The 15,262-nt window shown below is 41.6% G+C and overlaps 1 protein-coding gene across 3 annotated transcripts in view; it reads right to left on the bottom strand.

Annotated features, from left to right (window-relative positions):
* Positions 1-15,262, bottom strand: part of NELL1 (neural EGFL like 1) — a gene marked incomplete in the record, with an annotated part of 690,696 nt that overhangs the window by 108,145 nt on the left and 567,289 nt on the right. For all 3 annotated transcript variants that reach the window (XM_056527924.1, XM_056527922.1, XM_056527925.1), the window contains 1 exon segment: positions 4,575-4,670. In XM_056527924.1, the coding sequence (XP_056383899.1) occupies positions 4,575-4,670 (96 nt within the window).

The following is a 15,262-nucleotide window of genomic DNA, read 5'->3' as shown; positions in this document are numbered from 1 at the left end:
GAAGTGTAAGAAAATTCATTTGTTGAGCGCAACTTTATTTGTAATGCATAAAAAAAACAGCAAACACAATAAGCCAGCATGGACGCATTTTGGGCATTTTTGGGCATCATAAACCAAAAAGCTACCACAGGACACGGTTTACCCACCTGGTCAATCACCTGGTAAATGTTCCACCCCCCCCAAATAACCCCTGTGCATTGGAAATAACATGAAAGATTCTTTACTGGAGTTGCGCTGTACAAATGTTTATTTTTACGATCAATGGGGATTTGAATAGTTGGACCCCCACCAATCAACAATCACTTAGCCTGAGGATAACTTTCTATCTTGGGATAAGCCCTTTAAAGGGGTACTCCACTGCCCCAGTGTCTGGAACATTTAGTTCCGAACGCTGGGTGCGGGCTGCGGGGGCCGTGACATCACGCCACGCCCCCTAATGCAAGTCTATGGGAGGGGCCGTGACGGCCGTCACGCCCCCTCCCATAGACTTGCATTGAGGGGGCGTGACATCATGAGGGGCTTGGCCATGACATCACGACCCACGCAGCCAGCACCCAGCGTTCGGAATCAACTGTTCCGGACGCTGGGGCAGTGGAGTACCCCTTTTAAACGCCAAATATTTTTTTTTAAATTAATTCTACTAGTATGACGATAATTGTTTTATATACAGTATTTATATTTTTAGATATTTATTTTATTTTTATTTATTTATTGATTTTTTTTTCATTCCAAATTTTCTCCAGAGTTTTTTTTTATATATATTTATTTTACCTTTTTTTCACGATAATTGGCTGATGAATTATGACAAGTAATGGACAGGATTGGATCCTTTCTAAGTTGTTGATATCTAACTTTGTGACAGGTTTGCGTCCCCCGTCTTTCCCTCTGATTTTAAGGAATAGAAAAGCACATTGTATTTTTTTTTTTTTTGGCTTTTTGTACTAGAACATGCTGCTTTATCTTTCCATTCCAAATCCTTACACACGTTTCCTCCCTGTTCTCAATTAAAGTACAAGATGACGATGAACTCGGTGCCAACGTGTAGCGCTCCTCACTAAATCTCGCCCACGGCAAACTTGAGGCCGAACTGTCACAATCAATTAATTAGTGGGATTTCAGCTGTGAGGGAGGAAAGTAATTAACGCCATTACAAATGCTAAGTAACTGCGCCGGATAGTGACTGGAATCCTAAGTCTTATCACCGTTAACGTTCTGGGCAATGAAGTACTATCTGGCCTGGGGGATTTCAGGCCACTTACCCCTAAAGTACAAAAATAAGTCCTACTAACAAAATTCTGTGCAGCCCGCTCCCTCTCTGGATGACAATATGGCCGCCGTTATAATCACCACAGGGGGTATTACTGTGACTGGAAAAATTGGATGGAAGTTCATGTAGAAGACATAGGGATTGTCACATTTTTTAAAAACTTTTTGGGAAATTTTTAGAGGGAATGTTTTTTTTTTAACCAAAGGGGCCAAAACATAATGGGGCAGATTTAAAAGTACTGGTCTAAGACAGCCTAAAATTGTACTAGGATATACCACAATGGCTCATTGGGTTTATCACTGATCATTTATAATTTCTCATTTTATCATCATTATTTATTTGTCATGAATTAATTATTATTTATCATGTATTAGATATTATTTAGTTATCATTTACTAGTTATACATCATTATTTCTTTATCATTTGTTAATTTTTTTTTATTATTTATCATTTTTTAGTTATTATTTACTAGTTCTATATCATTAATTCTTTATCATTTATTAAGTATTTATTTATTGTTATTTATCATTATTTAGTTATCATTTAGTAGGTATTTATCATTATTGCTTATCATTTATCAATAATTTATTTAAATTTATTTAAATTTTAATTTCATTTTTATTTTAATCATTTACTAGTTATTATTTCTTTATCATTATTAAGTTATCATTTACTAGTTATTATTTAATTATCATTTATTTATCAGTTATTATTTCTTTATCTATATTTATTTACCATTTATTATTCATTATTAATTATCATTATTATTTATAAAAAATTTTGTGATTTATCATTTGCGCAAAAATTTGCACAATTCTTTTAATTTGTGCAGTTTTTCTGGCAGAGGGGGGTGTTTCTGTGTTTAATTTAAGAAATTGTGGGAATTTTTAAAAGAATGCGCAACATTAATGAACTTCCAACATCCTACACCACCTAGGCACTGGAGTATACGTACACAATGTTTTTTACACAAAATTTTTTTAAACTATCATAAATAAGACACACAATGGAAACCCACTTAAAATAGGCCAACAACAATGAATGTCCCCCCCCCCCCCCCTCCCATGGTGTTAAATGATGTGGCAGAAGTTTAGACCAACTATTAGTTGGCGAACGGTAAGCCAAAATGTTGGCACAATTTTTGAAACACAAGGTCACGCTCAAGCCACAATCCGTTACCACTCCACACACTTAAACCACGCTCCTACCTAGCTCGACACAGAGCAACACCACTTCCTGGCCTATACCTGTTGTTATGGTGAACACCAGTTCCTTATATCTGTTGCTATGGTGACAACACTAGTTTCTTATATCCATTGCTATGGCGGCAACACAAGTTCCTTACATCTGTGCTACGGTGAACACCAGTTCCTTATATCCCTTGCTATGGTGAACACCAGTTCCTTATATCTGTTGCTATGGTGAACACCAGTTCCTTATATCTGTTGCTATGGTGAACACCAGTTCCTTATATCCCTTGCTATGGTGAACACCAGTTCCTTATATCTGTTGCTATGGTGAACACCAGTTCCTTATATCTGTTGCTATGGTGAACACCAGTTCCTTATATCTGTTGCTATGGTGAACACCAGTTCCTTATATCTGTTGCTATGGTGAACACCAGTTCCTTACATCCCTTGCTATGGTGAAAACCCGTTTCTTATATCTATTGCTATGGTGAACACCAGTTTCTTATATCTGTTGCTATGGTGAACACAAGTTTCCTATAACTGTTGCTACGGAGAACACTAATTCCTTATATATGTTGCCATGGTAAACATCAGTTCTCTATATATGTTGGTATAGGGACAATATAAGTTACTTATATTTGTTGCTGTGGTAATAATGGCAGTTCCTTATATCTGTCGGTATGGTGACAACACCGGTTCCTTGTATCTGTTGCTAAGGTCATAGTGCCCATAGCAACCAATCAGATTACTTCTTTCATTTTTGAAAGGGCCTCTGAAAAATGAAAGAAGCTATCTAATTGGTTGCTATGGGCAACTCAGCAACTTTTCCTTTGGACAGGTTTTGATAAATCTCCCCCAGTCCCTTATATCTGTTGCTATGCTGAGCACCAGTTATTTATATCTGTTGCTATGGTGAACATCAGTTCCTTATATCTGTTGTTATGGTGAACACCAGTTCTTTATATCGGTTGGTATGGTGAACATCAGTTTCTTATATGTGTTGCTATGGTGAACACCAGTTCCTTATATCTGTTGCTATGGTGAACACCAGTTCCTTATATCTGTTGCTATGGTGAACACCAGTTCCTTATATCTGTTGCTATGATGAACACCAGTCCCTTATATCCCTTGCTATGGTGAACACCAGTTCCTTATATATGTTGCTATGGTGAACACCAGTCCCTTATATCTGTTGTTATGGTGAACACCAGTTCGTTATATCTGTTGCTATGGTGAACACCAGTTCCTTATATCTGTTGCTATGGTGAACACCAGTCCCTTATATCTGTTGCTATGGTGAACATCAGTTCCTTATATCTGTTGCTATTGTGAACACCAGTTCCTTATATCTGTTGCTATGGTGAACACCAGTTCCTTATATCTATTGTTATGGTGAACACCAGTTCGTTATATCTGTTGCTATGGTGAACACCAGTTCTTTATATCTGTTGTTATGGTGAACACCAGTTCGTTATATCTGTTGCTATGGTGAACACCAGTTCTTTATATCTGTTGTTATGGTGAACACCAGTTCCTTATATCTGTTGTTATGGTGAACACCAGTTCCTTATATCTGTTGTTATGGTGAACACCAGTTCCTTATAGCTGTTGTTATGGTGAACACCAGTTTTTTATATCTGTTGCTATGGTGAACACCAGTTCCTTATATCTGTTGTTATGGTGAACACCAGTTTTTTATATCTGTTGCTATGGTGAACACCAGTTCCTTATATCTGTTGTTATGGTGAACACCAGTTTTTTATATCTGTTGCTATGGTGAACACCAGTTCCTTATATCTGTTGTTATGGTGAACACCAGTTTTTTATATCTGTTGCTATGGTGAACACCAGTTCCTATCTGTTGCTATGGTGAACACCAGTTCCTATCTGTTGCTATGGTGAACACCAGTTCCTTTTATCTATTGCTATAGAATATACTGTCATTATTCCGATCCGTCATGGATTATAAACTATGGCTTTCCAGCTTCTTTGAAACTACAAGTCCCAGCATTTCTTGACCACCCTCGTTTTTGCACAGTGTAGTACAGGTTCTTATTTGGGGCCCCTACAGTTTATAACCCCCCATCATTACCCTATAATGATATAATGATTTTACCTTTCTCGCAGTGAGCTCCAGTGAATCCGGGGGCGCAGACGCATTTGTTTGGGGCCACACAAGTTCCTCCGTACCTGCAACCCTCCTCGCAGAACGCTGCAAGACAAAACACAAGGAACCGTTTACAAGTCAACCTCACGATTATGGGAACCATAGAAGGATTAAGTCTGTAATAGCTTTTAATGGGGTGCTCCGCCCCTAGTCAATGGATAGGGGATAAGATGTCTGATAGGGGGGGTCACCGCGACCTCGGCTGAGTCACCCCCAGACATCCGGTGCACGGAGCGAACTTCTGGATGACTGGAAATGCAGGCGGAGGCTCGTGACGTCACGGTCACGCTCCGCTCGTGACATCACAGCCACGCCCCCTCAATGCAAGTCTATGGGAGGGGGCGTGACATCCGTCACGCCCCCTCCCATAGACTTGCATTGAGGAGGTGTGGCTATGACGTCACAAGCGGGGCGCATCCGTGACATCACGAGCCCCCGGTGCTGAACCCGACGCTCTAAACGAACGTCGGGTACAGCAAGAAGATCACGGGGGTCCCGAGCGGTGAGACCCCCGCGATCAGACATCTAATCCCCTTTCCTTTTTTAAAGAGATAAGATGTCTAGAGGCAGAGTACCCCTTTAAGTCCCATTCACACTACGGATTTCCAAGCGCAATTCCGCTCAGAAGATAACATTGGTGTCAATGGGATTTCTGCTGTCCTGTTCACACTGCGCAAAATCCAGATTCGGCTAAAATAATGAACATGGAATTGTGCAGCGGAGTCTTATTTGTTTAATCGGATTTAGTTTTTTTAACACTTTTTTTTTTACAAGGAATTAAATTCCGCCTGACATAATCACTGCGCCAATTCCGGCGTGTGTAAACGGAATTGTGCCGTAATGTGAATGGCTAACAAGGATCTTATAAGTAATAAGAATCTAAAGCACAAAGTGAATTCTACGGTGACAACATTTGCTTTATACAATAAAATAAATTCACATAAAAAGTTACATAAACATTTCATAGACAACCAACAGCCAATAAAGAGGTGATCAGAAGGACGGGAGCGACTACAGTGCCAGACTACACGGGGCTTGTTTGTAGTCTGTAACCATGGAGACACATAGATCTGAATAGAAGCTGTGTACAAAAATGGGGGGAGATTTCAAGACTTTTTCGAGATGCACTAAAGCAGTGATCCCCATCCGGTGGCAGATATATCAGGCCATGCTGGGAGTTGTAGTTTTGCAACAGTCAGAGAGCCTCTAGTTTATGGGGCATGCTGGGAGTTGTAGTTTTTCAAAATTTAGAAAGGGGCTGTCAGGGCATGATAGGAGTTGTAGATTTGCAACAATTAGACTGCCCGCAACGGAGAGAGCACGCTGGGAGTTGTAGTTTTGCAACAGTTAGAAAGCCTGGGGCTGTTAGAGCATGCTGGGAGTTGTAAATATACAAAATTTTGCTATGAATGCGTTCTGGGAGTTGTAGTTTTGAAACAGCTGTAGGCACACTGGTTGGGAAACACTTTTAAGGCAGTGTTTACGAAACAAGGAGCATCCAGCTGTTGTAAAACTACAACTCCCAGCATGCCCGGACTGCCAAGGTCCTGATAGTGCTGTGTTTCCCAAGCAGGGTGCCTCCAGCTATTGCAGATCTACAACTCCCAGCATGCCCGGACAGCCTGTGCTACCGGGACCCTGGTCGTCCAGGCATGCTGGGACTTGTAGTTTTGCAGTAGCTGAGGGCAGACTGGTAGGGAAACAATGCTCTAAGGAAGTTTTTACCGAACAGGGAGCCTCCAGCTGTTGCAAAACTCCAACTCCCAGCATGCCCGGATAACCAGGGTCCTGATAGTGCAGGCTGACAGGGCATGCTGGGAGTTGTAGTTTTGCTCACTGATTGGGAAACAATGCTCTAAGGTAGGTGCAGATGTCCGGGCATGCTGGGAGTTGTAGTTTTGCAACAGCTTCAGTCCCACTGGTTGAGAAACACTTCTTCATTAGATTCTGCGGTTTGGCTTTGTCCTAGGCCTGGCCAGAAGCCCAATAAGGTCCTTTGGTGAAGAGGTTAGCTGCCCGAGCATGCTGGGAATTGTAGTTTTGAAACAGTTATTGAGCCTGGGGATGTCAGGACATGCTGGGAGTTGTAGTTTTGAAACAATTAAAAACCCGGGGACTGTCAGGACATGCTGGGAGTTGTAGATATGCCACATAGTGACTGTGATGGCATGCTGGGAATTGTAGTTTTGCAACAATTAAGAAGCCTAAGGCTGTCAGGGCATGATGGGAGTTGTAGTTGTGTAACAGCTGGAGAGCCACAGATTGGGGGGGTCACTGCATTAGCGTCTAGGGCAGTGTTTTCCAACCAGGGTGCCTCCAGCAGTTGCAAAACTACAACTCCCAGCATGCACTCTCCATCCCTGCATACTCTAGTACATGTATTCTGCAGGGGAACACTTGCCCGACCCTTCTCTCCTCTGACATCCAGAATCAACAGAGAGTTGAGAGGCCGTCGTACACACAGATCAGTGTTTCCCAACCTGGGTGCCTCCAGCTGTTGCAAAACTACAACTTCTAGCATGCACTGTATACACTAGTACATATATTCTGCAGGGGGACACTTGCCCGACCCTTCTCTCCTCTGACATCCAGAGTAAACAAAGAGTCAGGAGGTCATCGTACACACAGATCAGTGTTTCCCAACCAGTGTGCCTCCAGCTGTGGCAAAACTACAACTCCCAGCATGCACTCTCCATCCCCGCATACTCTAGAACATGTATTCCGCAGATCAGCCCAACCAACATGGCCGCCGTCCCAGACCCTCTTTGGCGCCGATCACATTAACAATAGCAAAACTTAAGGCGCCATGGTAATAGTGGAAAGCATATTGTAAATGAGGATCAGCATTAGTTGTCATTTCTTTACCTCCCGCTCGGCTATTCTGTGTACACACTGGAAATAACCGTATTGTTTATTTATGATGTTCTTAGCGGTACGCCGCGGTACACAAATACCCACAATCCACCGGCGACAATCCCTCCGTATTCTAAATCACCAGCTCCTATTAATATTTATTATCTGACTAAATAGCTTCTCCTAAGGTGTTAATAGGGATGACGGGACGGATAATGGACGCCCCCGAAGATCTATTGTCAACATTCCGGAGTTTGTTACATTGTATCGCGCAGAACACCTGACACGTCCTATGGATTATATCTGAATAGAAATATATTCTATACAAATATTAAATAATGCAACATAACATTCGGTAAACTCCGGCTCTAGCAAACGCCGCAGGAATGGAAACATTATTTTAGGTCAAGGCTGTTTTGTTTTTGTATTTTTTTTTTCCGTCTTGTTTTATTGACTACGAAGCCTCCTCTCGAGTAAAAAGTAACATCGGATCCGGGAGATTATTTTATACTTACAATAAATGATGGTGAAGATCTAATTGAAATATGTTATGGGAATTACTACATTTTTTTTTGCAGTAGACAAACTTTCCACTGTGTTCGCAATGTTCTCGATAGGAGGCAACAGGCGTTTCACACATCTTAGTGCTTTATTGGGCCTCTGAAGAGGCAACAGCTGTTTCACACATCTTAGAGCTGAATTGGGCTTCTTCAGAGGGAACAGCCGTTTAAACACGTCTTATGCTTCATTGAGCCTCTTCAGAGAAAACAGCTGTTTGACATGTCTTGGTGCTTCATCGGGCCTCTGAAGAGGCAGCAACAGCCATTTCACATGTCCTAGTGCTTCATCGGTCCTCTGAAGAGACAACAGCCCTTTCAAACGTCTTAGTGCTTTATCAGGCTTCTTCAGAGGCCACAGCCGTTTCACACATCTCAATAGGAAGCCACAGCCCTTTCACATATCTTAGTGCTTCATCGGGCCTTTGAAGAGGCCACAGCCGTTTCACACATCTTCTCAATAGGAGGCCACAGCCCTTTCACATGTCTTAGTGCTTCATTGGGCCTTTGAAGAGGCCACAGCCATTTCACACGTTTTAGTGCTTTATCGAGTCTCTTCAGAGGCAACAGCCGTTTCACACGTCTTAGTGCTTCATCAAGCCTCTTCAGAGACAACAACCATTTTACACGTCTTAGTGCGCCCGATGGTCCGATGAAGCACTAAGACGCGTGAAACATCTGTTGCCTCGTATTCAGCTTTACACCCCTACCTTTTTTTGTCTCCCCCCTGTCAACATATAGGAGTATATAATGCATTAAAGAAGAAGTAGTTTCAGTCCATGGTGAGTGCCGCTATTTTATTTCTATCTGGAATTAAAGGAAAATTACAGTTTTGGCTTCTTAGGATCTTCCTGTGGCATCAAAAGTGTTTTACCAGACATAAAAAAAATTGCATACAATTACACTAAATTGAATTTGATTTTATTCTTCCTGTTCTGCCTCAACATAAAAGGCGACTTCAGACGGTAACAACTTTTTTTATTCTTGAATATGAATAACAATGGAATAATTCACGGAATACATTGTGTTTCGTGCGCGTTCCATAAATATGTCCTCAAAGTGAATGCTGTTGTTACTGCCAGGGGTGTATCTGTAGGGGGTTCAGAGGAGGAAGTCGCACCGGGGCCCTGGTGCCTAAGGGGGCCCCAAAGTACATTCGCCCCATAAGAGACCAGTAATATAATTGGCACATGGGGCCCTCATGCAGATTTTGAATCGGAAGCTAAAAGTTACTCCTGCTCCTTCTCCTGTGACGTGTTATCCCAACAGGAGCTGCCCGCTGAGCCTGCCACTGACTGCCGAGGTGATTGGGTAGGGGGGCAGCTCCTGTGGGGACAATATGTCACAGGAAATGGAAAGAAGCAGTGCGCAGCGGGGACCAGGGGACCGGGATAACAGAAGATTTCTATGGGGTATAAAGATCATTTTATGGGGAAAAATGTATTTGTGTGTCTTGCTCTTTCATAGGTATTGCAGCAGTATACAGATAGAGCTAGAGGAAAGGTGTATAACCACTATATATCCTGATCCCATAGAGATGACAGCAGCAGCAATATACAGATAGAGCTAGAGGAAGGCGTATAACCACTATAGATCCTGATCCCATAGAGATAGCAGCAGTATACAGATAGAGCTAGAGGAAAGGCGTATAACCACTATATATCCTGATCTCATAGAGATGACAGTAGCAGCAGTATACAGATAGAGCTAGAGGAAGGCGTATAACCACTATAGATCCTGATCCCATAGAGATGACAGCAGCAGCAGTATACAGATAGAGCAGGAGGGGAGGTGTATAACAACTATATATCCTGATCCCATAGAGATAGCAGCAGTATACAGATAGAGCTGGAGGGGAGGTGTATAACTACTATATATCCTAATCCCATAGATAGTAGCAGTATACAGATAGAACTGGAGGGGAGGTGTAAAACTTCTATATATACAACCTTCACTTGTCATCTCAAAAATACTAAAATACACACTAAGGGTATGTTCACACTGAGGAATTTCCTCAAGCAGAATTCTGACGAGGAAGTCTGTTCTGCTTGAAGAAAGAACATGTTCTTTCTTTCAGGCGGAATTAGCGTCGTTCTCCTATAGAGATCAATGTTATTTTTCCACGCGGAATCTGCGCGGAATTTCCGCATGAAAAAAAAATAAATTATTGATACTTCTCCTCTTCTGCATGAAACCTTGATTTTCCTCACGAAATCGCTGCTAATTCTGAGCGGAAAAAAAACTGTATTTTGGGGTGGAAATCTTCAGCGTGATTTCCGCCCCAATTCCTCAGTGTGAACATACCCTAACTGTCAAAAATTCCAACTTTATTAACAATACCAAAATACAAGGTTAAAAAATTGGGACAGATAACCCCTCTTCCCATAAAAACATGCACCCCATATAACACTGGAAATCCCTGCCACATAAAATGCAATAAGGGGAATATGCACAATCACTTAATCCACCTCCATGCAGAAAATAAGGTCCAATCCATACAATTAACTACATCATGAACTATAACAATGGTCCATTACCTATTGCCGGCATATTACCCGTGGCCATCTGGGGATCCAGTGCACCCCCAACAGACGTTTGTTTCGTGGGCTGTCCCACTTCATCATATTTATAACTGCTAATACTGATTTCATAGAGATAGCAGCAGCAGTATACAGATAGAGCTGGGAGAGGAGGAGTCTCAAAGCTAGCAGGAAATATTTGGTAGGTGATGATGTCATCCCATAGTTCACAGGAAGTCAGCTGACCCAGGACTGACCACTTTTTTTGTGGGATCACATGACTCAGTAACAAGAACGGAGCACATAGATGCAGCTGTGTTGAAAAATACGAAAAAAAAAAAAACAATAACAGACGGTGCTGTAGGACTAGTGATATAGAGTGCTATGGGCAAAATATATATATATATATATATATATATATATATATATATATATATAGCCTGGAGTGCTTCAAGAATCCAAAAAAACTATTCAACCATTTTTGCAAAATTAGCTAAGAAAGCTACCAAAAAAGTTAAATAATTGTTCTCATCACCATAAGGGATAACCATGGGGGATGGGACTGCCGATACCTTCACCGATTCTGAGAATAGGGAACGAATGAATGAAAACAATGTATCCAGTGAATTGTTACATTGTTACAGAGGTATAAAAGTTATTACCGTCTGAAGTCGTCTTTTATGTCGAGACAGAACAGGAAGAATACAGTCAAATTCAATTTAGTGTAATTGTATGTCCTTTTATTATTTTTATATTAGGTAAAAACACTTGATGCTACAGGAAGGTCCTAAGAAGCCAAAACTGTATTAATTATAATTCCAGATAGAAATAAAATAGCAGCACTCACTATGGACTGGAACTACTTCTTCTTTACTGTATTATATACTCACATGTTGACAGGGGAGGAGATACATTACGGTAGGGGTGTACAGCTGAATAAGAGGCAACAGACGTTTCACACGTCTTAGTGCTTCATCGGGCCTCTTTAGAGGCCCGATGAAGCACTAAGATGTGTGAAACGGCTGTTGCCTCTGAAGAGGCTCGATGAAGCATTAAGACGTGTAAAACGGCTGTTGCCTCTGAAGAGGTTCGATGAAGCACTAACACGTGTGAAACGGCTGTTGCCTCTGAAGAGGTTCGATGAAGCACTAACACGTGTGAAACAGCTGTTGCCTCTGAAGAGGCTCGATGAAGCACTAAGACGTGTAAAACGGCTGTTGCCTCTGAAGAGGTTCGATGAAGCACTAACACGTGTGAAACGGCTGTTGCCTCTGAAGAGGTTCGATGAAGCACTAACACGTGTGAAACGGCTGTTGCCTCTGAAGAGACCCGATGAAGCACTAAGATGTGTGAAATGGCTGTTGCCTCTGAAGAGACCCGATGAAGCACTAGGATGTGTGAGTCGGCTGTTGCCTCTGAAGAGACTCGATGAAGCACTAGGATGTGTGAAACGGCTGTTGCTTCTGAAGAGGCTCTATGAAGCACTAGGATGTGTGAAACGGCTGTTGCTTCTGTGCTTCTGAAGAGGCTCGATGAAGCACTAAGATGTGTGAAATTGCTGTTGCCTCTGAAGAGGCTCGATTAAGCACTAAGATGTGTGAAACGGCTGTTTCCTCTAAAGAGGCTCGATGAAGCACTAAGATTAGATTAAAAGTTACATTTGGGGGTCACACAATAATACTATTAAAGCGGTGCAAATAATTGAAGGCTCAGGTAACACAAGTCGCTGTCGTTTTTGCGGTACAGAGAATGTTATTTGTACTGCGCATAAATAATAGCACCATATATTTTCTGAATAATTCCGCCATATAATGTTTAAAATAAAGAAGCGCTCCAGTCTTTGTTTGTTTGTTTTTTGCCCATATCCTGCACAATAACTTGTCCTACAGCACAATCTGTTTATTCCAGCACAGCTGAATCCATACCTTTCATTACTGTAACTGGGTCATGTTATTACCAGTTTCATCCACAAAAAATTACTGTGTCTAACTACAAAATGACATCCTCACCTGTTAGAGCCCTCCTTTTAGCTCCTATACCCCTCTCCTCCAGTTATATCTGTATACTGCTATCTCTATGGGATCAGGGTATATAGTTGTTATACACCTCCCCTTCAGCTCTATTTGTATACGGCTGCTATCTCTATGGGATCAAGATATATAGTTGTTATACACCCCCACCCAAAGCTCTATCTGTATACTGCTGCTGCTATCTCTATGGGATCAGGATATATAGTAGTTATACACCCCCCCCCCCCCAAAGCTCTATCTGTATACTGCTGCTGCTATCCCAATAGGATCAGGATATAAAGTTGTCATACACCTCCCCTCCAGCTCTATCTGTCTACTGCTATCTCTATGGGATCAGGATGTATAGTAGTTATACACCCCTCCAAGCTCTATCTGTATACTGCTGCTGCTATCTCTATAGGATCAGGATATATAGTTGTTATACACCTCCCCTCCAGCTCTATCTGTATACTGCTGATATCTCCATAGGATCAGGATATGTAGTTGTTATACACCTCCCCTTCAGCTCTATTTGTATACTGCTGCTGTCTTTTTGGGATCTAGATATCTAGAAGTTATCCACTTTCCCTGAGGTCCTGTTCACACATTGCATTTTTTGCATAAGTTTTCAGTTTTTACCATGACTTTTCTAAAATGACTACAAAAATGGTGATCAGACTCCACCCCCCTCTCTCTGCAAAGCCAGAGGATTCATAGGAAGTGTAGGCAGCGTTAGGAAATCATTTCAGTGATGGAATTGCAATCAGTATGGCTGGAAAGTCATGCCTGCCACATCAGCTAAAACAGGTAAGCAAAAGGCATACACAAGAACCTCTACATTATGCTGCACTATATAAGAAGTTTAATGGACAATCTACAAGAGCGATGTTACTTGTTCGCGTGGCGGTTTACGAGCTCGTAGATGTTTACAACTAATAGTCGATTGTTCTCCTCTATGTGTTTGCTGCTGTTCACACTAATGGCCTCCGCCGCTATATCCTTTATTTCACTTCTGAATTGCTCATCAACGCGATGTGGTATATTATATCGTCATAAAATGTTTAATAAAAATACAATTAAAAAATACGACATATAGTAACCAAATGACAAGTGCCGAGACAAACGAGAAACTATTCTGCCCAAATCATCCCACCGTAATGTCTCTAAATAATAGTGTCATATAGTACCCAAGTAAACATGCTATAAAGCAGTGGTCTCCAACTGTGGCCCTCCAGATGTTGCAAAACTTCAACTCCCATCATGCCTGGACAGCCAAAAGCCTGTCTGCCTTCTCCAGAGGATCCACACTGTCCCTGAAAGGTAATTCAAGGCTTCTCTCTCAATTCATCCCTTTGTACAGTGGTCTTTAAACTGCAGTCCTCCAGATGTTGCAAAACTTCAACTCCCAGCATGCCCGGCCAGCCAAAAGCCTGTCTGCCTTCTCCAGAGGATCCACACTGTCCATGAAATGTAATTCAAGGCTTCTCTCTCATCTCATCCCTTTGTGCAGTGGTCCTAAAACTGTAGTCCTCCAGATGTTGCAAAACTTCAACTCCCAGCATGTCCGGACAGCCAAAAGCCTGTCTGCCTTCTCCAGAGGATCTACACTGTCCATGAAAGGTAATTCAAGGCTTCTCTCTCATCTCATCCCTTTGTGCAGTGGTCCTAAAACTGTAGTCCTCCAGATGTTGCAAAACTTCAACTCCCAGCATGCCCGGACAGCCGTTGGCTGTCCGGTCATGCTGGGATTTGAAGTTTTGCAACATCTGGAGGGCCACAGTTTGACACCACTGCTTTAAAGTCTACAACTAATACCGCCATATGGTCTCCAAAGAGACATCATAAACTCTTCACTCAATAATGCGTCCACACGGTGGCCAAATAATCAGATCAGTTTCCAAATAGTAGCGCCATATAGTGCCAAGTTACACACGACATCATCCCCTCGAAACGCTGTTATCCGACTCTCAAATAAATAGCGCCAGATAGTGCCCAAATGATCATGCCATAAAGTTACACATCATGATACTTAAAATTAACTGTGCCCAAAAAATGGCGTAAAGTCTCCAAAAAATGAAAAAAAGCTTCACAATCTCCAGATACCAAACTAGAAGGTCTCCAGATTATTAGTATCAAATAACCACAACCTAAAACCGCCATAAAGTATATAAACTGTTTTACTATCCAGTGCCCTAATAATCACACAATAAAGTCTACACACTATAGTGCCATACAGTGCCCATATATATAACACCATAAAGTCTACACACTATTATACCATACAGCGCCCATATATATAACACCATAAAGCCTCCATACTATTATACCATACAGTGCCCATATATAACACCATAAAGTCTCCATACTATTATACCATACAGTGCCCATATATAACACCATAAAGTCTCCATACTATTATACCATACAGTGCCCATATATATAACACCATAAAGTCTACACACTATTATACCATACAGTGCCCATATATAACACCATAAAGTCTACACACTATTATACCATACAGTGCCCATATATAACACCATAAAGTCTCCATACTATTATACCATACAGTGCCCATATATAACACCATAAAGTCTACATACTATTATACCATACAGTGCACATATATATAACACCATAAAGTCTACATACTATTATACCATACAGTGCCCATATATAACACCATAAAGTCTCCACAC

This window comes from Hyla sarda, chromosome 6, assembly GCF_029499605.1.
Source record: "Hyla sarda isolate aHylSar1 chromosome 6, aHylSar1.hap1, whole genome shotgun sequence".
In the NCBI taxonomy this organism is placed as follows: Eukaryota; Metazoa; Chordata; class Amphibia; order Anura; family Hylidae; genus Hyla; species Hyla sarda.
This window is presented reverse-complemented; position numbering and strand designations above follow the sequence as displayed.